The sequence below is a fragment of the Takifugu flavidus genome, chromosome 16 (genome assembly GCF_003711565.1).
Source record: "Takifugu flavidus isolate HTHZ2018 chromosome 16, ASM371156v2, whole genome shotgun sequence".
Taxonomy (NCBI): domain Eukaryota; kingdom Metazoa; phylum Chordata; class Actinopteri; order Tetraodontiformes; family Tetraodontidae; genus Takifugu; species Takifugu flavidus.
Window position 1 is genome coordinate 4664916 of NC_079535.1, and position 23706 is coordinate 4688621.

General features: G+C 41.0%; 2 gene segments (V, D, J or C); both read right to left on the bottom strand.

Annotated features, from left to right (window-relative positions):
* The window catches only part of LOC130512947 (Ig kappa chain V region Mem5-like), a 62870-nt gene that overhangs the window by 12216 nt on the left and 26948 nt on the right, over positions 1-23706 (bottom strand). Inside the window, 1 exon segment of the V gene segment in view lies at positions 8300-8335. Coding sequence covers positions 8300-8335 — 36 coding nt within the window.
* Positions 14855-23706, bottom strand: part of LOC130512945 (Ig kappa chain V-III region MOPC 63-like) — a 30020-nt gene continuing 21168 nt past the window's right edge. The window contains 2 exon segments of the V gene segment in view: positions 14855-15382; positions 16033-16068. Of these exon segments, the coding sequence occupies positions 15060-15382; positions 16033-16068 (359 nt within the window).

Sequence of the window (23706 nt, forward strand, 5' to 3'; positions counted from 1 at the left end):
ATTTACAATGAGTGTTTGACACCCCCTGCCTGACTGGCTCCTGAGATAACAATAGAACAAACAACAATCCTGCAAATGGAATGTCTCTGTTCTTATTACATTTACCAATGAGTCCACCTTACCTAACTTCTAAGAGAAGACAGAAACATATGGTGAAACACATAACAAGATAAAGACAATTCTCAATAGTCAAAAGAAGGGTTTTAAAAATTATTCTAAATTTAACGGACAGCCAATGAAGCGACGCCAGTACAGGAGTTATGTGATCTCTTTTGTCAATACCTGTCAGAACTCTGGCTGCAGAATTTTGGATCAGCTGGAGGCTTCTTAAAGAGTTGTTTTGACACCCTGATAATAAAGAATTACAGTAGTCCAGCCTGGAAGTAACAAATGCATGGACTAACTTTTCAGCATCATTCCGCGTCAGTAGTTTCCTGATCTTTGTGATGTTCCTCAGGTGAAAAAAGGCACTTCTAGAGACTAATTTAATGTGTGAGTTGAAGGACAGATTTTGATCAAAAGTTACTCCTAGATTCCTCACAGAGAGACTAGATGTTAATGAGATACCATCTAGAGTGATCATGTGATCTAATCTATCCCTGAGAGGTTCAGGACCAAACACCATGAACTCAGTTTTTCCTGGGTTAAGGAGGAGGAAATTTGAAGACATCCAGGACTTTATGTCTTTAAGACAGGTCTGGAGCTTCACTAACTTCTCTGTCTCCTCGGGTTTCATGGATAAATAGAGCTGAGTGTCATCAGCATAACAATGAAAATCTATCCCATGCTGCCGAATAATGTTCCCTAAGGGAAGCATGTACAAGATGAAGAGGATTAGTCCAAGTACAGAACCTTGAGGAACTCCATGGCTCACCCTACTGTATGAGGAGGGAACACCATGGACATGAGCAAACTGGTATCTATCAGATAAGTATGATCTAAACCAGTCTAGTGCTGTCCCCTTAATCCCAATCACATGTTCCAGTCTCTGTAACAGGATGCTGTGATCAACTGTATCAAAAGCAGCACTGAGGTCCAGCAGAACCAGCATAGAGACCAGTCCATGATCGGAAGCTATGAGAAGATCATTAGTGACTTTAAGAAGTGCTGTTTCTGTGCTGTGGTGAGCTCTAAAGCCTGACTGAAACATCTCAAACAGGCTGTTCCTCTGCAGGTGCTCCAGTAACTGAGTCACCACCACCTTCTCAAGAACTTTAGAGATAAAAGGAAGGTTGGAGGCCTATAATTTGCTAAGACATCAGGATCCAGTGATGGCTTTTTAAGCAACGGCTTAATCACTGCCAACTTGTAGGACCGGGGTACATAACCTGTCACTAAAGAACCATTGATCTGGTCCAGGACAGAACTGCCTATCAATGGTAAAACATCCTTCAACAGGTGTGTTGGGATGGGATCTAAAAGACACGTGGTGGTCTTGGATTTCTGAATTAGCGATGACGCCTCAGAAAAATATACTGCTCATAAAAATTAAAGGAGCACTTTAAAGAAACACATTAGATACATCAGATCTCAATATGAAGTTGGATATCTATACAAATAACGACAGGGCAGTGTCTTAGGAACAAAAGGATGCCAAGTCTTTTAATGGAAATAAAAGTTTTCAGCCTACAGAGGGCTCAATTGTGTAGACACCATAAAATCAGAGTGAAATGAAGATGTGGCAGGCTAGTCCATTTTTTCCCAAACTTAATTTCTGCAACTCAAAATGCTTTTCAGTATCTTGTGTGGCCCCCACGAGCTTGTATGCATGCTTGACAACGTCGCGGCATGCTCCTAATGAGACGACGCATGGTGTCTTGTGGCATTTGTGCATTTCTTGTGCATCTTCTTTGCTGCTGCAGTGTGCTGGGGTGCAGGCATTAAAGCAAAGGATGCCAACAGACTCAACAAACTCATCAAAAAGGCAGGGTCTGTTGTTGGCTGTAGACTTGATAACTTGGACGAGGTGGTGAGGGACAGGATGGTGTTGAAACTGCGGACAATCATGGACAGTCCCTCCCACTCCCTCCATAACACAGTGGACAAACTGAGGAGCAGCTTCAGCAACAGACTCCTGCAGCCTCGCTGCTCTAAGGAACGGTACAGGAAGTCATTCCTGCCGTCCGCTATCAGACTGTATAATTCATCCAAACCCAGCCAATAACAACAACTGTGTAATGTTCATGTTGTAATTTATTTCTAATTTATTCTATATTTATGTATATATGCTTATAATGCTTAAATATGTATATATTATATTATGTATATATTATATATATGCTTATAATATATGCTGTATATATGCTTATAACATTCTAATCTTATCTGTATTTATTTTTCTGTCTCTTTACTCTGCATACGCTGCTACTATAATTCAATTTCCCACGGGGATGAATAAAGTTCATCTTAATCTTAATCTTAATTTCCTCCCAGATCTGTGTGAGGGCATCCTGAGCTGTTGTACAGTCTGAGGAGCAACCTGGCGGCGCCAATGGACCGAACATAATGTCCCAGAGATGTGCTATTGGGTTTAAGTCAGGGGATCGTAAAGGCCATTCAATTGTTTCAATTCCTTCATCCTCCAGGTACTGCCTGCATACTCTTGCCACGTGAGGCCGGGCTGATTGTCGTGCATTAGGAGGAAACCAGGACCTACTGCACCAGCGTAGGGTCTGACAATGGGTTCAAGGATTTCATCTCGATACCTTATGGCAGTCAGAGCACTATTCCTAGGCAATAGAGGTGTGTGTGTCCCTCCATGGATATGCCTCCCCAGACCATCACTGACCCACCACCAAACCTGTCATGTTGAACGACGTTGCAGGCAGCAACGTTCTCCTTGTCTTCTCCAGACTCTTTCACGTCTATCACAGGTGCTCAGGGTGAACCTGCTCTCGTCTGTGAAACGTACAGGGCGCCAGTGGCGGACTTGCCAATTCTGGTGTTCTTGAGCAAATGCCAGTCGAGCTCCACGGTGCTGGGCAGTGAGCACAGGGCCCACTACAGGACGTCGGGCCCGAGGCCACCTTCATGAAGTCTGTTCCTGATTGTTTGGGTAGAGACATTCACACCAGTGGCCCTCTGGAGGTCATTCTGTAGGGCACGAGCAGTGCTCAGCCTGTTCCGCCTTGCACAAAGGAGCAGGTATCGGTCCTGCTGAGGGGTTGAGGACCTTCTACGGCCTGTCCAGCTCTCCGAGAATAACCACCAGTCTCCTGAAATCTCCTCCATGTTCTGGAGATTGTGCTGGGAGACACATTAAACCTTCTTGCTGCAGCACGTGTGGATGTACCATCCTGGAGAAGTTGGACAGCCTGTGCAACTTCTGTAGGGTTAAGGAATCACCTCATACTGCCAGTAGAGATAATTATGCAAGCCAAAATCAGCACGAGTGGAAAACCAGCCAAAAAAGATCAAGAGGGAGAGAAACTTGAAATGACCTCCACATGTAAAAACCAGTCCTTGTTTGAGGGTTTTCTAATTTTTGCCACTGAAGTGCACCAGTTTAATTCTATGAACACCAATACAGCTGACAGGTTTAGACAGGTTTAATTCAATTCATGCAGGCCCAATAAAAAAAAGTGTTCTTTAATTTTTGTGAGCAGTGTATATAGGGCTGAAGGAGTTTAAGGGCTCGTTGGAGACCCTGTATGTTCCCACAGTCGGCACATCTGGTGATGGTCCAGTTGTTGGGATGGCCTGGTTAGCTTTCTCTCGGATAGCTAGAACTTTATCAGTGAAGAAGCTCATGAAGTCTTCACACTAAGGGAAAGAAGGGATACGTGGATCTAAAAAACACTGTGACTCTTAGTTAATTTGGCCACAGTGCTGAAAAAAGAAACCTGGGGTTGCTCTTATTTTCCTCAATTAAAGAAGAAAAATAAGCTGTTCTAGCCTTGCGAAGGCCTTTTGTAAACTAATAGACAGTCTTTCCAGGCTACATGATAGCTGTCTATTTGACAAGAATGATATGTGAATTATACCAGGGGGCACACCTCCTTGATTTACTATTTTCTTTTTCAGGGGGCAACAGAATCAAGCGTGATTCTCAGTGAGGCTGCTGCACCTTCAGCAATAGAGTCAACCTCAGCAGGGCTAAGATTATAATGATTGATCCCTGGGGAAACACACGGTGGTCCTGGGATCAGCACAGGGATCACTTCCTTAAACCTAGCTACAGCATTATCTGAAGACATTTGCTATAGTAAGACTGTGCTCTGAGGATTAAAGAATCCTTAATCATAAATGTAAAAGTGATCAAATGGTCTGACAGGAGTGGATTCTGAGGGGAACAACATTGACACATGTTCTACCTCCAACACCATAAGTCAGAACTAGATCTAGGGTGTGGTTGAAGCTATGAGTTGGTTGGTTTATCTGCTGGAGGAAACCAACTGACTCAAGTAAATGAAGCCATTTCTAAAGCTGTCATTTATAACGTCTACATGGATATTAAAGTCTCCAATGATAATGACTTTGTCCATTCTAAGGACCAAGTCAGATAAGAACTCAGAGAACTCAGACAGGAACTCTGAATGTGGACCAGCAGGGGGCCGATATGCAACTACAAACAGAAGTGGCTTTTCTGCCTTCCAGTTCAGATGAGTGATGGCCAAGAGTCAGGCTTTCAAATGAACTGAAACCATGTTTGTCTGGGATTAATTAATAACTTGGAGTGATAGATTGCTGCCACTCCCCCTCCTCGACCAGTAACACGTTGAATATGATAATTAAGATGGGTAGGAGGAGTAGATTCATTAGGCTAACATACTCCTCTCCTGAGCCAGGTCTCAGTAAGACAAAATAAATCAATGTGATGATCCGCTATCAGGTCGTGCACTAACAGGGATTTACACAAAAGAGATCTAATATTTAATAGTCCACATTTAATTGTGATATTAGTTTCTCCAACTTGTGCTTCAGTATTAATTTTAATTTTATTATTAATTTTAATAAGATTTTGGTGATTGACCGCTCCCCTGCTCTTGCTTGGTGAACTTTTAACCGTGGAACAGGACTACCTCTATAGTGTTAAATATGTTATTGTTGGCAGATGAGGGTTCTAAGGAAGCAGCAGAGAGGTGTGTAAGACTACAACTCTGCTTCCAGCTCATCCGGGGGAATCCCAGGCGTTCCCAGACCAGCCGAGAGATCATCTTTTTAATAATCTTCCACAATCTAGTCCAGGACGTGCCCTTGGTTTTACCCTGCTGAATGCCTCCAACAGGGTGACTTTGGATCGATGACGATGACGCACCTCTATCACGGTTTGCATTACTAACCAGAGGGATTTATTCTGTGGATTCTGTCTTGTCAGGATTTACCTCCTGCTGTGTGTGAGTCTGGCGATCAGTTTGGAACATTTCTTTGTGGTCAATAAAGTTTGTCTTTGATGTTCAATGTAATTCTTCTCTGCTGTATTTGGGACCAGTCTCCATCTGAGACAATTAGATGTCCTTGACAAACAGTATTCTGTCTGTATCTGTGTTCATGTTAATGACATTAAAGCAGCAGTGGAGTCATGAAATCTCATGTTTGTGTCTATGACAGCAGGTCAGAATATAAACTCATGAATGAGGTACAATTATTGAAAGAAAGTCGAAAAATTAAAGCAACAGTAGTCAGAAAATTAACTTAATAAAAGGTTTTATTCAACTCTCAGTGGAAAAGTGTGAATCTCCTCATGTTGTTGGTTGTTTCACTAGAACAGGTGAGTTTCTGTCTTCTGCAGAACATTTGCATGTTTTTCTGCATGGTTGCTCCTCAGAGTTTAAGTTCTGATGTCACAGAGAGTCTGAACTCTTTTCACGCTCTCACACTGAAAACTTCAGCATCACCATGTTGTCAATAATTCTGACTGTCATCTTTCTGAGTCAGGGTGAGACTTTCAACATGTGTTGATTTCATCCTCTTCTTCTTTCCAGGAGGCTGAAATCATTTCATTTTTACATCATAACTGCTCCTCCAGGCTCTTTTTCAACTGCTCTTTTAACATTTTGTTTGTCATTTCAGAATCTTCTGCCAACAACTTTCTGACTCAAGCTGATAAATTCAAGTCTGTTAGTGTTGGAGGGTCTGTGACCATCAGCGCCACAGGAAGCTCAAATATTGACAACTATCTTCACTGGTACCTTCAGAAACCTGGACAGGCTCCTAAACTTCTGATATACAGGGTATCAAGTCGCTTCAAAGGAACGCCGTCTCGATTCAGTGGCCAGCCAGATCTGGTTCTCAGTACACTCTAACCATCACTGGTGTTCAGGCTGAAGATGAAGCAGATTATTACTGTCTGGGCTCCTTGGTAGCGGAGAGTGTTGACACAGTGATTTAGAGCCGTACAAAAACCTCCCTCAGTGTGACTGAAGTGAAAACAGCAGCTGCAGCTGCAGATGATGAAGAGTCACCAGCAGAACTGGTTCAGTCAACACAAGAGTCACCAAGTAACAAACCAGAGATCATTTAAACACAAGTCAAATGAGTTAAAAAGCTTTAAAATAACCATGAAAAATACACAAATACTCAGTTTAACCATTATCCATTTTAAATTTATAACTCACACAGGATTATTCGTAATAATCCAACCATTAAATCAGTAATTACATTTACTCAAGTGCTGCTTCTATGTGCTTCTATCTTCTTGTTTAATTTATTCTGAATATTTATGATATGTACAAATAATACAGAGACATAAAGGAATGAACTCATACCTCATGGCCATCAGCAGGAGGGTCCTCTACATGAGCCTGGTCCTGCTCAAGGTTTCTTCCTGTTAAAGGGTCGTTGCCACTGTTGCTTATTGGGGGTCAGGCCCTGGGATTCTGTTAAAGCACCTAGAAACAATTTTGATTGTAACAGACGCTATATTAAGATTGATTGATACCGGCCCTGAAACACATTCATGTTCATATTTATCTAAATAAATCAATTTACAACAAGCTGAAACCATCTCTTCTGCTTGATTTATTGTTTTTTTACACTGATATTTCACATCTTATTCAACTATGATTGTCTGAGTTCTCCCACTTTTCCCTTTCAAAAACAAATAAAACTAAAGACCAAACTGCAGTAAATGATGGTTGATGATCAGATTTTCCTCAATAATCACAACAAACACAGAGATGTTGGCTGAAATGATGAAATGTTTATTTTGTGACTTTAAATTCACATCTGTGGACAGAAATGAGTGAGGTGAGTTAGAGAAATGTCCAGATGAAAGCAGAGTCACGCTCATGCAGGAACATGTGAGCAGAAAAAGATTTGTCGCTCCATCAAGAGTTGAGGACAGAAGCACACGGTTTCCAGACAGGAAGTGTTGCTGAACCTCTAGACTGAGCAGCTGTGAGGGTCCAGGGTTGAGTGACAGAGCTCTGTCCACCCAGACTGGCCTCCAGGTCACTGAGTCCACCTTCTTCCACTGGTCTGCAGGGAGGTTCAGGGTGCTGCTCCAGCTGAAGCGGCCGTCACTCCCCAGGACCTCCAGGCTGTGTGAGGCTGATGGTGCTGCTGCTGCCGCCCCCACCTTCCAGCTCAGCTTCCACTGTGAGGGGGAGCCGCTGGCCACACACACCAGTGTGGCACTGCCCTGCTGCAGCCTCCTGGGGAGGGGGGGAGGACGGTCAGGTGGGACGCACCACACCGGGGACCGGGAGAGAGACCAGAAAGACGTGTGAAGGTTTGGACACCATCAAATCTGACTGAGCCGTTAGCTGGTGATGACTGAGGACATTTTGACATTGTTTGGACCATGTTGGACAGCGTGACGATTTTCTTCTCTTTAACTTCTTATATACAGTCGAGAGTTTAACGTGACACAGGTGTGAAACACTGGTGAGAACACACTTCACATCTGTGGCATCTGTCTGTTTCACTTCTTTTCACACACAGAGAAAATAAATGAAGCGTCCACGCAAGAAAAGTTTTGATTTATGGATATAATCTAAGAAAATCAGTTTTTACATTGTTAAAACAGTCGGAATGGTTGAAAATGACCAAATAATAATGAGATTAAACTACTCAAGGAGGTTTTGAGCAATGAAAGTTGAGTCTAATTAACTACAAATGTTACATGTCCACAGAGAGAATTTAAAACAATTAACATTAAAATTGAGAAGCCAGTATTTATTTTTCAGTTATAAAGAAACAATTTAATATAATCTTTCATTAATGATGATGTTTATAAAGTTGTGACTCAGATTGTATTAATAATAACAATTAAAAAAGAGAGACAAATGCTAAGGTCTCCTTCAAAATTGCTAAAAGTGTAAAAGTGAAAAGATTCAAATAAAAATCTGTTACTTACAGTCAACGATGAGTTTGGTTCCTCCACCAAACGTGTACCACAGTGATACAAACTCATCAAGTGGTCGTACAAAAACCTCCTGCACTGTCAACAAGCAGCTACCCACTGAAAATTCACATCTTTTTCTCTCAAAAATGGATTATTACCAGCTGATTTAATGCACCAACATTTTCAATAGATTCAAACTGAAATTTCTCTTTGAATTTGAATGATTTGATCACTTTTACACATCAGTCTCTTTACATGATCAAAACTGATGTGGATCAGTTACAATATTCTCATTCTACATTTTAATTTATGCTTTAAAAAATGCAATTTCAAGTTATTTAAAATGAATAACATTTTACAAATTCAGCTCCAAAAGTTTCCAAGAAATTGTCATTTTAAAGCTAAAACTGCTGAATCCAGTTTAAAAATGCAAACATTCTCACATCAGCATCTGTTGTTGATGCTCAGCTGTATTTGTCAAATCTTTTCTTCAGTTCCATGAAGAAGAAAGTTGCTTTTAATCCAAGCTGTGTTTGTGTTGATTTTGTCTGCTCGTGCCTTCAGTGTGTTGAGAGCAGAGACATCATTTCCATAGAGAGGAGGCTTTGCATCATCAGCTGATCTGAGAAGGTTTATAGTGGTGTTAGTTCAACACTGCAGGACTCAGATCTGTCAGTCAACACAGCAGAAAGCACAAGCAGCATGACTCTCATCACCATCCTCATCTGGACGCTGACCTGCTGCTCTTTTACAGGTTTGTTCCCTCACAACCTCAAAGATGTCCTTGTGTCTTTTCTCTCCTCTCTTTCTGCTGATAAATGATGTGTTTTTGTCTGCAGGATGCAGCGGTCAGGTGACTGTGACTCAGCCTGCAGTGATCACATCTACTCCAGGATCCACTGTCGCTCTCACCTGTAAAACAAATCCTGCTGTTTACAGCAGCTGTTATAATGGACAATCATATAGTGATTGTTTGGGCTGGTATCAACAGAAACCTGGACAGCCTCCACAGCTGCTAGTAAGACATATAATAAATCATTCAGGAACAGCAGCTCGGTTTAGTGGCAGTGGCAGCAGCACCGACTTCACTTTGACCATCAGTGGAGTTCAGACTCAAGATGAAGCAGTTTATTACTGTCTGGGTGGATATAGTGATGGAACATTCACACAGTGATTTAGAGCCGTACAAAAACCTCCCTCAGTGTGACTGAAGTGAAAACAGCAGCTGCAGCTGCAGACGATGAAGAGTCACCAGCAGAACTGGTTCAGTCAACACCAGCGTCACCAAGTACAAACCAGATTCATTTAAACACAAGTCAAATCAAGTTTAAAAGCTTTAAAATAACCATGAAAAATACACAAATACTCAGTTTAACCATTAATAGAGGAATGATATATTACAAGTTACAGCTGCCAAAAAATTATTAGTAAAAATTAATCATTAAATCAGTAATTACATTTACTCAAGTGCTGCTTCTATGTGCAGATTTGATGAACTTTGCTTCATTTATTCTGAATATTTATGATACTGTTATTTAACAAATAATGCAGAGAACATCTAATCAGCATCAACTCAAACTCGTTCCATTTTAAATCCGTATCACTGGTTTTAGGCCACATCACAGTTTTCTCACCACCACCAGTTTAATCATCATCAATATTATAACTATCCTGGATGAGAGAAGTTATTTTACCTCCATATTCATGAACCTCTCTCAGGCTTTTGACTCAGTAGATCACTCATTCATCCTTGAAATGTTCAACAACACTGGTTTTGGTTTTTGTCCTCTTCATAATTTGTAAAAATATTATATTTTCAATGCATAACTGCTCATCTCATTTATACGCACATGATACAGTCTCATACTGTATCACAAGATCCTCTGAAATAACCATAAAATCCTCCTCAAACAGCATTTATGCATCTTAAAAACTGCCCCGAGCTTGCAGTTATTTTTTTCCTTGGTGGAGATTCAGATTACAAGAATTAAGTGTCAGAACCTACGGTGGCTGTCAGCGGACAAATTCGATTTACTTTTTCCAGTCACGTCCAGCCAGGGCACCTGCAGGTCCCATCAGGAGGGATCTTCATCAACATTTAGGAAAAACAGTTCTGCTGCTAAGTGACCTAGAATGCTGTGGTGTTCATACACTGTCAGAAGCATGTTTTTATGTTTTATTTGATTTCTGATGATGTATAATAGAAAATAGACACTGGACCTTTATTGAACAGTCTATTTTTTAAAAGGTTTCTGTTTCTCAATGTTGTTTTTTGTTGCCTTATTTGCAACATGTGTTAGCTGTTTTTCTCTCTCACATTTTGTCAGTTTTTCCTTTAATTTGCATTTTTACAGTGAGAATCGTCTGATTTTTGTCTGTGGAGAAACTGGAGGCATTTCCCCGTTGCGTTTGTGTCTTCTGACTGGGGTTTTTCCAGCTGGTTTTGGACTGTGCTGCGGTCCAGAATTGAGCAGTGGAAACGGCCACATCGGTGTCTTGGTTCCTGCAACCAAATGTCCTGTTTCCTGACCTGAGTCACACCTCTGCCCTCTGCCCTTGAGCACGCCACACCTGAAGCCACACCTCTGCCACCACGATGTTTCCTTCCCAGATGGAACACAGTCTTTCACTGCTGCTGTGTTTGATGCCATCAGAACAGGGACACGGTGCCAGATGGTCTGCTGAATATGTTCAGGGCCCTAAACACGCGTATAAGCCTGAAATAATGTAAATTATTCTGATTAAAGCTGGATCTGAAGAGCTTTTGTCGAGATCACTGAATTACTGGGGAGTCTGGGGAGCTTCTGGGACAGTTTAAGTCATTCACAGAAACAATAACACCAAACTGCTGAAGAATCCACCTCCCATGTCAAGATAAACAGGCAGTGCAGTCTCAGTCTGGGAACACAAGAGGGAAGCATCTTTACGTGGTAGAAGCACCTCAAACCTCAGGCAGCCACAACAGTTCACAAGGAGACTGGAAATACAGGCGGAAACATTCAGGAAATGAGAGAGCAGGCAGATGTTCTGCAGAAGAATGCAGTGCAGACGTGAGGTTCTGGAGGAGCAGATCCATTAAGAGAAGAGAATCTGATTTTCATGGACCAAGAAAACCACAAAACTAATTACTAATATTGACACATTTCTTTTTTATTTTAATACAGATGTAGATGTTCTTATACAGTTTGTGAGGTAAATAATTAAAGATTCTGATGACATTTACAAGATTTCTGTCATATATTTAACTATTCAGGTTTTAAATTTCATCAGATGAAAATATATTTAAGAATTTAATGGTATAATTTAATTGGAAATGGAGAAAAAAACAAGAAAAATGAATAAAATGTTAAGTGTCTCCTCATGCGTGTCTGTGTTTCACTAGAACAGGTGAGTTTCTGTCTTCTGCAGAACATTTGCATGTTTTTTTGCATGGTTGCTCCTCAGAGTTTAAAGTTCTGATGTCACAGAGAGTCTGAACTCTTTTCACGCTCTCACACTGAAAACTTCAGCATCACCATGTTGTCAATAATTCTGACTGTCATCTTTCTGAGTCAGGGTGAGACTTTTCAACATTGTTTGATTTCATCCTCTTCTTCTTTCCAAGGAGGCTGAAATCATTTCATTTTTACATCATAACTGCTCCTCCAGGCTCTTTTCAACTGCTCTTTTTAACATTTGTTGTTTGTCTGTTGTATCTGACCGTTCTATGCAGGCTTTACATCTGTAAGGCCGTAATGTGTTTAACACCTAGCCTAAGCACCATATTAGGACATGCTCCACATGTGTGTCCTGTGTCTTCTTCCTTTATGTAAGAGGAGCGGCTAAAAGATGACACTGGAGCCTGTGGGCCCCTGGTTGTCCTACACATGAGGATGTGTAGCATGAAACATCTTCAAGCACTCCCTTTTTTGGTAATAACTGAACGCTATACCATTGGGTTGGCCGTATTGTACAGCGTGAGCTCATCAGTAGAGAATGTGTTTACTCGACTGTATAAGAAGGAGGTGACGATGAAGACACCTCGGAGTTCTTCACCATCGGGACCTCGAGACCTCCCTCGGACAATCTGCAGTGTTCGATTGATGCCTGACTGTTCTCTCCAATAAACATCTTTGATAACCAAGTCGGTGTCTGCGAAGTTTCCTTCCTCATCAACACATCTCGGCAACCACCAGGAGAAGATTTACAACATGTCATTTCAGAATCTTCTGCCAACAACTTTCTGACTCAGGCTGATAAACTCAAGTCTGTTAGTGTTGGAGGGTCTGTGACCATCAGCGCCACAGGAAGCTCAAATATTGGCAGCTATCTCAGCTGGTACCTTCAGAAACCTGGACAGGCTCCTAAACTTCTGATATATTCTGTATCAAGTCTCTTCACAGGAACGCCGTCTCGATTCAGTGGCAGCAGATCTGGTTCTCAGTACACTCTAACCATCACTGGTGTTCAGGCTGAAGATGCTGGAGATTATTACTGTCTGGGTGGACATGGTGATGGAACGTTCACACAGTGATTTAGAGCCGTACAAAAACCTCCCTCAGTGTGACTGAAGTGAAAACAGCAGCTGCAGCTGCAGACGATGAAGTCACCAGCAGACTGGTTCAGTCAACACCAGAGTCACCAAGTACAACCAGATTCATTTAAACACAAGTCAAGTCAGTTTAAAAGCTTTAAAATAACCATGAAAAATACAGAAATACTCAGTTTAACCATTAATAGATGAATGATATATTACAAGTTACAACTGATGCAAAATTATTAGTAATAATTAACCATTAAATCAGTAATTACATTTACTCAAGTGCTGCTTCTTTGTGCAGATTTGATGAACTTTGCTTCATTTATTCTGAATATTTATGATATAAAACAAATAATGCAGAGAACATCTAATCAGCATCAACTCAACTCGTTCCATTTTAAATCCGTATCACTCTGGTTTTAGGCCACATCACAGTTTTCTCACCACCACCAGTTTGATCATTAATAATATTATAACTATCCTGGATAAGAGAAGTTATTTTACCTCCATGATCATGACCCTCTCTCAGGCTTTTGACTCAGTAGATCACTCATTCATCCTTGAAATGTTCAACAACACTGGTTTCTCTCTCACCCATATTAAACTGGAACTGGAATGCAGACACAGACAAACCGGATGATTTAACGGTTTTATTTCCCACAAAACAGTAACAATAAGTTGAAGCTGCTGCTGACTGGAACTGGAGACAGACAAAACATGGGCAAGTGAGGGAAGCTGGCAAACGAAAGTTCATACTTCAAATGTTTTCACAGAAATGGAGCCAAGTGGGACCTACAATGATCGGGGGATGAGTGGAGAAAGGAGGCAGTCTTTAAAGGTGCAGATCTAATCCACCGATAAGAGCAGCAGGTGAGGAAGAAGGTGCTTCGGCCAAAAGTAGATCCCCCTGGGAACAGGGCAAGAACAGAAACAACACATGCAGGTCAACTACAACAAACAAATAAACTGAATCATGGTAACCCATCACTAAAGAGGTGCCTCAAGGTTCAATTTTAGGCCCTGTCCTCTTCACTGTTTGTATAAGATTTTCTTTTTATCGCAATCTCGCCTAAAAACAGCCATAAAATGTCTTCAAGCTTCCTTTAGCGTTCTACAGACAGCATTTTTTTCCCATCTTAAATCCACCCTGCATGCATAAAAACACTAAATAGATGTTTTTCTCAAGTGCTAGCAGAACATGCTCTCCTCACATTTCCACTGTGGTATGATAATTTCCATGGCTACCTCCACTTCCTGTCTTGAACCACCAGATGCTCTTCACCATTCTGCCCTTAGATTTATCACTGGAGCCCCTCTTCCACACGTCACTGTCCTGTATCTGTCTCGGCAGGGTGGACCTCCCCAGCTCAAAGATGTGACTTCCACCTGGATTTATTCATTTATGCGGCCCTCACTGGCAAACCTCCAAACTACGTCTCTCCATTAATTGTTCAGTCCACTAGCGCTTTTAGTGCCCACTGAATGAACTGGCTGCAACAGAAAATTCCCAAAATCCGAGCTGAGCAGGGGAGTTCTGCTGTCTCTGGTTATGCCCCCGTACATCAGGTAACTCTCAAGCTCAACTCAGGTGTTCACTTCAGTCACTGTGAATCATGACTCACTAATTTCCTGTCCTCTATCTGTGCTTGGTCTTTACTGCTCTTTCTGGTTCTGTATTTTATTGTGTACAAAAGTGTTTGCTTATTTTATCTGATTTTATTTGCAATGTTTGTTTTGTACTTTGTCAATGCTGGTCGGAACTGTAAATGAGGCTAACCTCAGTCCACTCACAAGTTACAACAAAGTTGATGAAGGAACGAATGAATGAAGCCAAAAACACATTCATGTTCATATTAGTGGATATGATCAATATACAAGCTGAAATCATCTCTTCTGAGTGTCTTAATTGATATTTAAAGTGTGATATGATTGTCTGAGTTTTTTCATTTTCACCTGATAAAAGAAACAGAAAAACTAAAGACAACTGTGGAGTAATGATGGTTGATGATCAGATTTCCACATCAATAATCACAACAAACACAGAGATGTTGGCTAAAATGATTGAAATGTTTATTTTGTGACATTAAATTCACATCTGAGGACAGAAAATGAGTGAGGTGAGTTAGAGAAATGTCCAGATGAAAGCAGAGTCACGCTCATGCAGGAATATGTGAGCAGAAAAGATGTGTCGCTCCATCAAGATGTTGAGGACAGAAGCAGCACGGTTTCCAGACAGGAAGTGTTGCTGAACCTCTAGACTGAGCAGCTGTGAGGGTCCAGGGTTTGAGTGACAGAGCTCTGTCCACCCAGACTGGCCTCACAGGTCACTGAGTCCACCTTCTTCCACTGGTCTGCAGGGAGGTTCAGGGTGCTGCTCCAGCTGAAGCGGCCGTCACTCCCCAGGACCTCCAGGCTGTGTGAGGCCGATGTGGTGCTGCTGCCGCCCCCCACCTTCCAGCTCAGCTTCCACAGTGAGGGGGAGCCCCCGCTGGCCACACACACCAGTGTGGCACTGCCCTGCTGCAGCTCCTCTGGGGAGGGGGGGAGGACGGTCAGGGTGGGACGCACCACACCCGCTGGGGGAGAGACCAGAAAGACGTGAAGGCTTGGACACCATCAAATCTGACTGAGCCGTTAGCTGGTGATGACTGAGGACATTTTGACATGTTTGGACAATGTTGGACAGCGTGACGATTTTCTTCTCTTTAACTTCTTTATATACAGTCGAGAGTTTAATGTGACACAGGTGAAACACTGGTGAGAACACACTTCACATCTGTGGCATCTGTCTGTTTCACTTCCTTTTCACCACAGAGAAAATAAATGAAGCGTCCACGCAAAGAAAAGTTGCATTTACGGATAAAATCTAATAAAATCAGTTTTTACATTGTTAAACAGTCGGAATGTTGAAAATGACCAAACAATAATGAGATTAAACTACTCAAGGAAGGTTTTGAGCAATGAAAGTTGAGTCTAATTAACTACAAATGTTACATGTCCACAGAGAATTTAAAACAATTAACATTAAAATTGAGAAGCCAGTTATTTATTTTCAGTTTATAAAGAAACAATTTAATATAATCTTTCATTAATGATGATGTTATAAAGTTGTGACTCAGATTGTATTAAATAATAACAATTAAAAAAGAGACAAATGCTAAGGTCTCCTTCAAAATTGCTAAAAGTGTAAAAGTGAAAAAGATTCAAATAAAAATCTGTTACTTACAGTCAACGATGAGTTTGGTTCCTCCACCAAACGTCCACCACAGTGATACAAACTCATCAAGTGGTCGTACAAAAACCTCCTGCACTGTCAACAAGCAGCTACCCACTGAAAATTCACATCTTTTTCTCTCAAAAATGGATTATTACCAGCTGATTTAATGCACCAACATTTTCAATAGATTCAAACTGAAATTTCTCTTTGAATTTGAACGATTTGATCACTTTTACACATCAGTCTCTTACATGATCAAAACTGATGTGGATCAGTTACAATATTCTCATTCTACATTTTAATTTATGCTTCAAGAAAATGCAATTTCAAGTTATTTCAAATGAATAACATTTTACAAAGTCAGCTCCAAAAGTTGCCAAGAAATTGTCTTTTTAATGCTAAAACTGCTGAATCCAGTTTAAAAATGCAAACATTCTCACATCAGCATCTGTTGTTGATGCTCAGCTGTATTTGTCAAATCTTTTCTTCAGTTCCATGAAGAAGAAAGTTGCTTTTAATTCCAAGCTGTGTTTGTGTTGATTTTGTCTGCTCGTGCCTTCAGTGTGTTGAGAGCAGAGACATCATTTCCATAGAGAGGAGGCTTTGCATCATCAGCTGATCTGAGAAGGTTTATAGTGGTGTTAGTTCAACACTGCAGGACTCAGATCTGTCAGTCAACACAGCAGAAAGCACAAGCAGCATGACTCTCATCACCATCCTCATCTGGACGCTGACCTGCTGCTCTTTTACAGGTTTGTTCCCTCACAACCTCAAAGATGTCCTTGTGTCTTTTCTCTCCTCTCTTTCTGCTGATAAATGATGTGTTTTTGTCTGCAGGATGCAGCGGTCAGGTGACTGTGACTCAGCCTGCAGTGATCACATCTACTCCAGGATCCACTGTCGCTCTCACCTGTAAAACAAACCCTGCTGTTTACAGCAGCTGTTATAATGGACAATCAAATAGTGATTGTATGTCCTGGTATCAACAGAAACCTGGACAGCCTCCACAGCTGCTAGTAAGACACATAATAAATCATTCAGGAACAGCAGCTCGGTTTAGTGGCAGTGGCAGCAGCACCGACTTCACTTTGACCATCAGTGGAGTTCAGACTCAAGATGAAGCAGTTTATTACTGTCAGAGTTATCACAGTGGAGGGTGTGGACAGTGATTTAGAGTGGAACAAAAACCTCCCTCAGTCAGAGAGCAGAGACACTGAGATGTTCCAGCAGCTGCTGAAGAGGAAGAGACTCTGACACAGACCAGTGAACACACAACTGACAGAAACATCACTGACAACTACTTTAATCGCACAAACTGGCTCAAACACTGTTTGATTGGATTATCAAAAGAATCCTGACAAGTTAATATGTGCAGCCAAATTCATAAACAATCATATTCCAAGTGTGAAGATTCCATCACAACAATCTAACCTGCTGAAAATGACAACATGAGCAAGTTTCTCTGTGTCTTCTCCAGGCAGAGAACCCTTAAATCTACCAGTGTTCTTTAGGTGGTAACAGGCTGAGATAGAAGCTGCATCAAGTCAAGGGGAGCTCTGATCTTTGACCTTTCATTCTTGAGGCCAAATACAATCATTTCTGTTCTTCAGCATTGAGCTGGAGAAAGTTTTAACACTAACTCACTAACTGAGGTGTTAAATACACTTACTGGGAGCAACTAAGGGACTGTAGGAACTTAATGAATTTAAATATAAAGTTGTGTGTCATCTGCATGAAAACAGTAACAATGTGATTTCCTATTAGCTGAGCAAGATGCAGCTTGAAGACAGTGAAGAGGCCCGAGAATGGATCCATGAGGAACCCCACATGTGATCTTTGTTCACTCTGACTTCTAGTGACCAACTGAGACAAAGTGTCCCTGTGTTGGAAGTAAGATTTGAACCAATTGAGTCGAGAACCAGTACATCCCAGCCACTTTTTCCAGCTGTGTCAAATGCAGCACTGAGGTCCAGCAAAACCAGGACAGCAGTTTTAGACTCATCACTCTTGACATTTATGTCGGTCAAGGCTTTAACAGGTGCAGCCTCAGTGCTGTGGTCTGGGGGAAATCCAGACTGAAAATATATTTCAAAAATGTTTTTAAGCATGAAGGAGTGGATCAGTTGAAAAACAGCTCTTTCATTGATCTTTCCCAGGAATGGAAGGGTTGTTATGGGCCTGTTGCTGCATCAAAGTCCCTTATTTTGTCCCTGACTGAGCCTTAGTCTGATAATGTGGTTCCTGAAACGATGTTAGACAATTGGAGGCAGTTCCCATGAACTATAGTGATCCATTGTCCATGTGCAAAGACATTGACATTTCAGTTGAACAGGGAACAAGCGAAGATACTTGAGTCCACTACAAGGGATCAACTCTTCTTTATTCTCTGTTATAGATTTCATTCTGGTCCAATTACAGCATCTAAACTATAAACTGCATGTTGCACTGATCCAAAACAACCAGAGTGAGTCGGAGTCAAACATTTCTCATCAACATCCAGAACCTGCTGATGTAATCATGAGAAATTTGCATGTTGATAGAAGAACAAGATTAATCTCGTGAAAAAGTCCAAATACACCACCCAGGTTCCTTCATGAAGGGTGACATTCATTGGTGCTTCTCCTGATATCCTTGTTTCTTGTGACTGTTGTGGACTCAGTGACAATGAAGATAAAATAGCAAGTTTCTGGCACACGTGACTGATTACGTTATGTCATTCTAACAGATGGAACCCACGCTGAGTCAGCATTTTCATAAGGAACACAATGAGAAACAAAGCAGATTTGAGCCTAAAACAGCAATAATGAGAAATTTTCGATGACATTAATGCAGTGGAGTCAAAGCTCCATGTTTGTGTCTCTGACAGCAGGTCAGAATATAAACTTGTTAATGAGAAATAATTAATGAAAGAAAGGAGAAAATTAACAGAATAAAAGCTTTTATTCAACTCTCAGTGGAAAAAGTGTGACTCCTCCTCATGTGTGTCTGTGTTTCACTAGAACAGGTGAGTTTCTGTCTTCTGCAGAACATTTGCATGTTTTTCTGCATGGTTGCTCCTCAGAGTTTAAAGTTCTGATGTCACAGAGAGTCTGAACTCTTTTCACACTCTCACACTGAAAACTTCAGCATCACCATGTTGTCAATAATTCTGACTGTCATCTTTCTGAGTCAGGGTGAGACTTTTCAACATTGTTTGATTTAATCCTCTTCTTCATTTCAGAATCTTCTGCCAACAACTTTCTGACTCAGGCTGATAAATTCAAGTCTGTTAGTGTTGGAGGGTCTGTGACCATCAGCGCCACAGGAAGCTCAAATATTGGCAGCTATCTCAGCTGGTACCTTCAGAAACCTGGACAGGCTCCTAAACTTCTGATATATTCTGTATCAAGTCTCTACACAGGAACGCCGTCTCGATTCAGTGGCAGCAGATCTGGTTCTCAGTACACTCTAACCATCACTGGTGTTCAGGTTGAAGATGAAGCAGATTATTACTGTCTGGGCTACCTTGGTAGCGGAGTGTTGACACAGTGATTTAGAGCCGTACAAAAACCTCCCTCAGTGTGACTGAAGTGAAAACAGCAGCTGCAGCTGCAGACGATGAAGAGTCACCAGCAGAACTGGTTCAGTCAACACCAGAGTCACCAAGTACAAACCAGATTCATTTAAACACAAGTCAAATCAGTTTAAAAGCTTAAACCTTTAATGTAGAAATAATATATTACAATTTATAACAGACACAAAATTATTAGTAATAATTAACCATTAAATCAGTAATTACATTTACTCAAGTGCTGCTTCTATGTGCAGATTTGATGAACTTTGCTTAATTTATTCTGAATATTTATGATACTGTTATTTACAAATAATGCAGAGAACATCTAATCAGCATCAACTCAAACTCGTTCCATTTTAAATCCGTATCACTCTGGTTTTAGGCCACATCACAGTTTTCTCACCACCACCAGTTTAATCATCATCAATAATTTAACTATCCTGGATGAGAGAAGTTATTTTACCTCCATATTCATGAACCTCTCTCAGGCTTTTGACTCAGTAGATCAGTCATTCATCCTTGAAATGTTCAACAACACTGGTCTTGGTTTTTGTCCTCTTCATAATTTGTAAAAATATTATATTTTCAATGCATAACTGCTCATCTCATTTATACGCACATGATACAGTCTCATACTGTATCACAAGAGCCTCTGAAATAACCATAAAATCCTCCTCAAACAGCATTTATGCATCTTAAAAACTGCCCCCAACTTGCAATTATTATTATTTCCCTTGGTGGAGATTCAGATTGCAAGAATGAAACAACCTGTCCAGTGTCAGAACCTACGGTGGCCGTCAGCGGACAAATTCGATTTACTTTTTCCAGTCACGTCCAGCCAGGGCACCTGCAGGTCCCATCAGGAGGGATCTTCATCAACATTTAGGAAAAACAGTTCTGCTGCTAAGTGACCTAGAATGCTGTGGTGTTCATACACTGTCAGAAGCATGTTTTTATGTTTTATTTGATTTCTGATGATGTATAATAGAAAATAGACACTGGACCTTTATGAACAGTCTATTTTTTAAAAGGTTTCTGTTTCTCAATGTTGTTTTTTTTGCCTTATTTGCAATGTGTATTATCTGTTTTTCTCTCACACATTTTGTCGGATTTTCCTTTAATTTGCATTTTTACAGTGAGAATTGTCTGATTTTTGTCTGTGGAGAAACTGGAGGCATTTCTCAGTTGCGTTTGTGTCTTCTGACTGGGGTTTTTCCAGCTGGTTTTGGACTGTGCTGCGGTCCAGAATTGAGCAGTGGAAACGGCCACATCGGTGTCTTGGTTCCTGCAACCAAATGTCCTGTTTCCTGACCTGAGTCACACCTCTGCCCTCTGCCCTTGAGCACGCCACACCTGAAGCCACACCTCTGCCACCACGATGTTTCCTTCCCAGATGGAACACAGTCTTTCACTGCTGCTGTGTTTGATGCCATCAGAACAGGAACACGGTGCCAGATGGTCTGCTGAATGTGTTCATGGCCCTAAACACGCGTATAAGCCTGAAATAATGTAAATTATTCTGATTAAAGCTGGATCTGAAGAGCTTTTGTCGAGATCACTGAATTACTGGGGAGTCTGGGGAGCTTCTGGGACAGTTTAAGTCATTCACAGAAACAATAACACCAAACTGCTGAAGAATCCACCTCCCATGTCAAGATAAACAGGCAGTGCAGTCTCAGTGTGGGAACACAAGAGGGAAGCATCTTTACGTGGTAGAAGCACCTCAAACCTCAGGCAGCCACAACAGTTCACAAGGAGACTGGAAATACAGGCGGAAACATTCAGGAAATGAGAGAGCAGACAGATGTTCTGCAGAAGAATGCAGTGCAGACGTGAGGTTCTGGAGGAGCAGATCTATTAAGAGAAGAGAATCTGAATTTCAAGCTCCATGTTTGTGTCTCTGACAGCAGGTCAGAATATAAACTTGTTAATGAGATAATTAATGAAAGAAAGGAGAAAATTAACAGAATAAAAGTTTTTATTCAACTCTCAGTGGAAAAAGTGTGACTCCTCCTCATGCGTGACTGTGTTTCACTAGAACAGGTGAGTGTCTGTCTTCTGCAGAACATTTGCATGTTTTTCTGCATGGTTGCTCCTCAGAGTTTAAAGTTCTGATGTCACAGAGAGTCTGAACTCTTTTCACGCTCTCACACTGAAAACTTCAGCATCGCCATGTTGTCAATAATTCTGACTGTCATCTTTCTGAGTCAGGGTGAGACTTTTCAACATTGTTTGATTTCATCCTCTTCTTCTTTCCAAGGAGGCTGAAATCATTTCATTTTTACATCATAACTGCTCCTCCAGGCTCTTTTCAACTGCTCTTTTTAACATTTGTTGTTTGTCATTTCAGAATCTTCTGCCAACAATTTCTGACTCAGGCTGATAAATTCAAGTCTGTTAGTGTTGGAGGGTCTGTGACCATCAGCGCCACAGGAAGCTCAAATATTGGCAGCACTCTTCACTGGTTCCTTCAGAAACCTGGACAGGCTCCTAAACTTCTGATATATTCTGTATCAAGTCTCTTCACAGGAACGCCGTCTCGATTCAGTGGCAGCAGATCTGGTTCTCAGTACACTCTAACCATCACTGGTGTTCAGGCTGAAGATGAAGCAGATTATTACTGTCTGGGCTACAATGGTGATGGAACATTCACACAGTGATTTAGAGCCGTACAAAAACCTCCCTCAGTGTGACTGAAGTGAAAACAGCAGCTGCAGCTGCAGACGATGAAGAGTCACCAGCAGAACTGGTTCAGTCAACACCAGAGTCACCAAGTACAAACCAGAGTCATTTAAACACAAGTCAAATCAGTTTAAAAGCTTAAACCTTTAATGTAGAAAATATATTACAATTTATAACAGACACAAAATTATTAGTAATAATTAACCATTAAATCAGTAATTACATTTACTCAAGTGCTGCTTCTTTGTGCAGATTTGATGAACTTTGCTTAATTTATTCTGAATATTTATGATACTGTTAACAAATAATGCAGAGAACATCTAATCAGCATCAACTCAAACTCGTTCCATTTTAAATCCGTATCACTCTGGTTTTAGGCCACATCACAGTTTTCTCAACACCACCAGTTTAATCATCATCAATATTATAACTAACTATCCTGGACGAGAGAAGTTATTTTACCTCCATATTCATGAACCTCTCTCAGGCTTTTCACTCAGTAGATCACTCATTCATCCCTGAAATGTTCAACAACACTGGTTTTGGTTTTTGTCCTCTTCACAATTTGTAAAAATATTATATTTTCAATGCATAACTGCTCATCTCATTTATACGCACATGATACAGTCTAATACTCTATCACAAGCTCCTCTGAAATAACCATAAAATCCTCCTCAAACAGCATTTATGCATCTTAAAAACTGCCCCAAACTTGCAATTATTATTTTTTTCCTTGGTGGAGATTCAGATTACAAGAATGAAACAAACTGTCCAGTGTCAGAACCTACGGTGGCTGTCAGCGGACAAAACTGATTTACTTTTTCCAGTCACGTCCAGCCAGGGCACCTGCAGGTCCCATCAGGAGGGATCTTCATCAACATTTAGGAAAAACAGTTCTGCTGCTAAGTGACCTAGAATGCTGTGGTGTTCATACACTATAAGAAGCATGTTTTTATGTTTTATTTGATTTCTGATAATGTATAATAGAAAATAGACACTGGACCTTTATTGAACAGTCTCGTTTTTAAAATGTTTCTGTTTCTCAATGTTGTTGTTGTTTGGCATTATTTGCAACGTGTATTATTTGTTTTTTCCTCTCACATTTTGTTGGTTTTTCCTTTAACTTGCATTTTTATAGTAAGAATTGTCTGATTTTTGTCTGTGGAAAAACTGGAGGCATTTCCCCGTTGCGTTTGTGTCTTCTGACTGGGGTTTTTCCAGCTGGTTTTGGACTGTGCTGCGGTCCAATATTGAGCAGTGGAAACGGCCACATCGGTGCAGTCTCAGTCTGGGAACACAAGAGGGAAGCATCTTTACGTGGTAGAAGCACCTCAAACCTCAGGCAGCCACAACCGTTCACAAGGAGACTGGAAATACAGGCGGAAACATTCAGGAAATGAGAGAGCAGGCAGATGTTCTGCAGAAGAATGCAGTGCAGACGTGAGGTT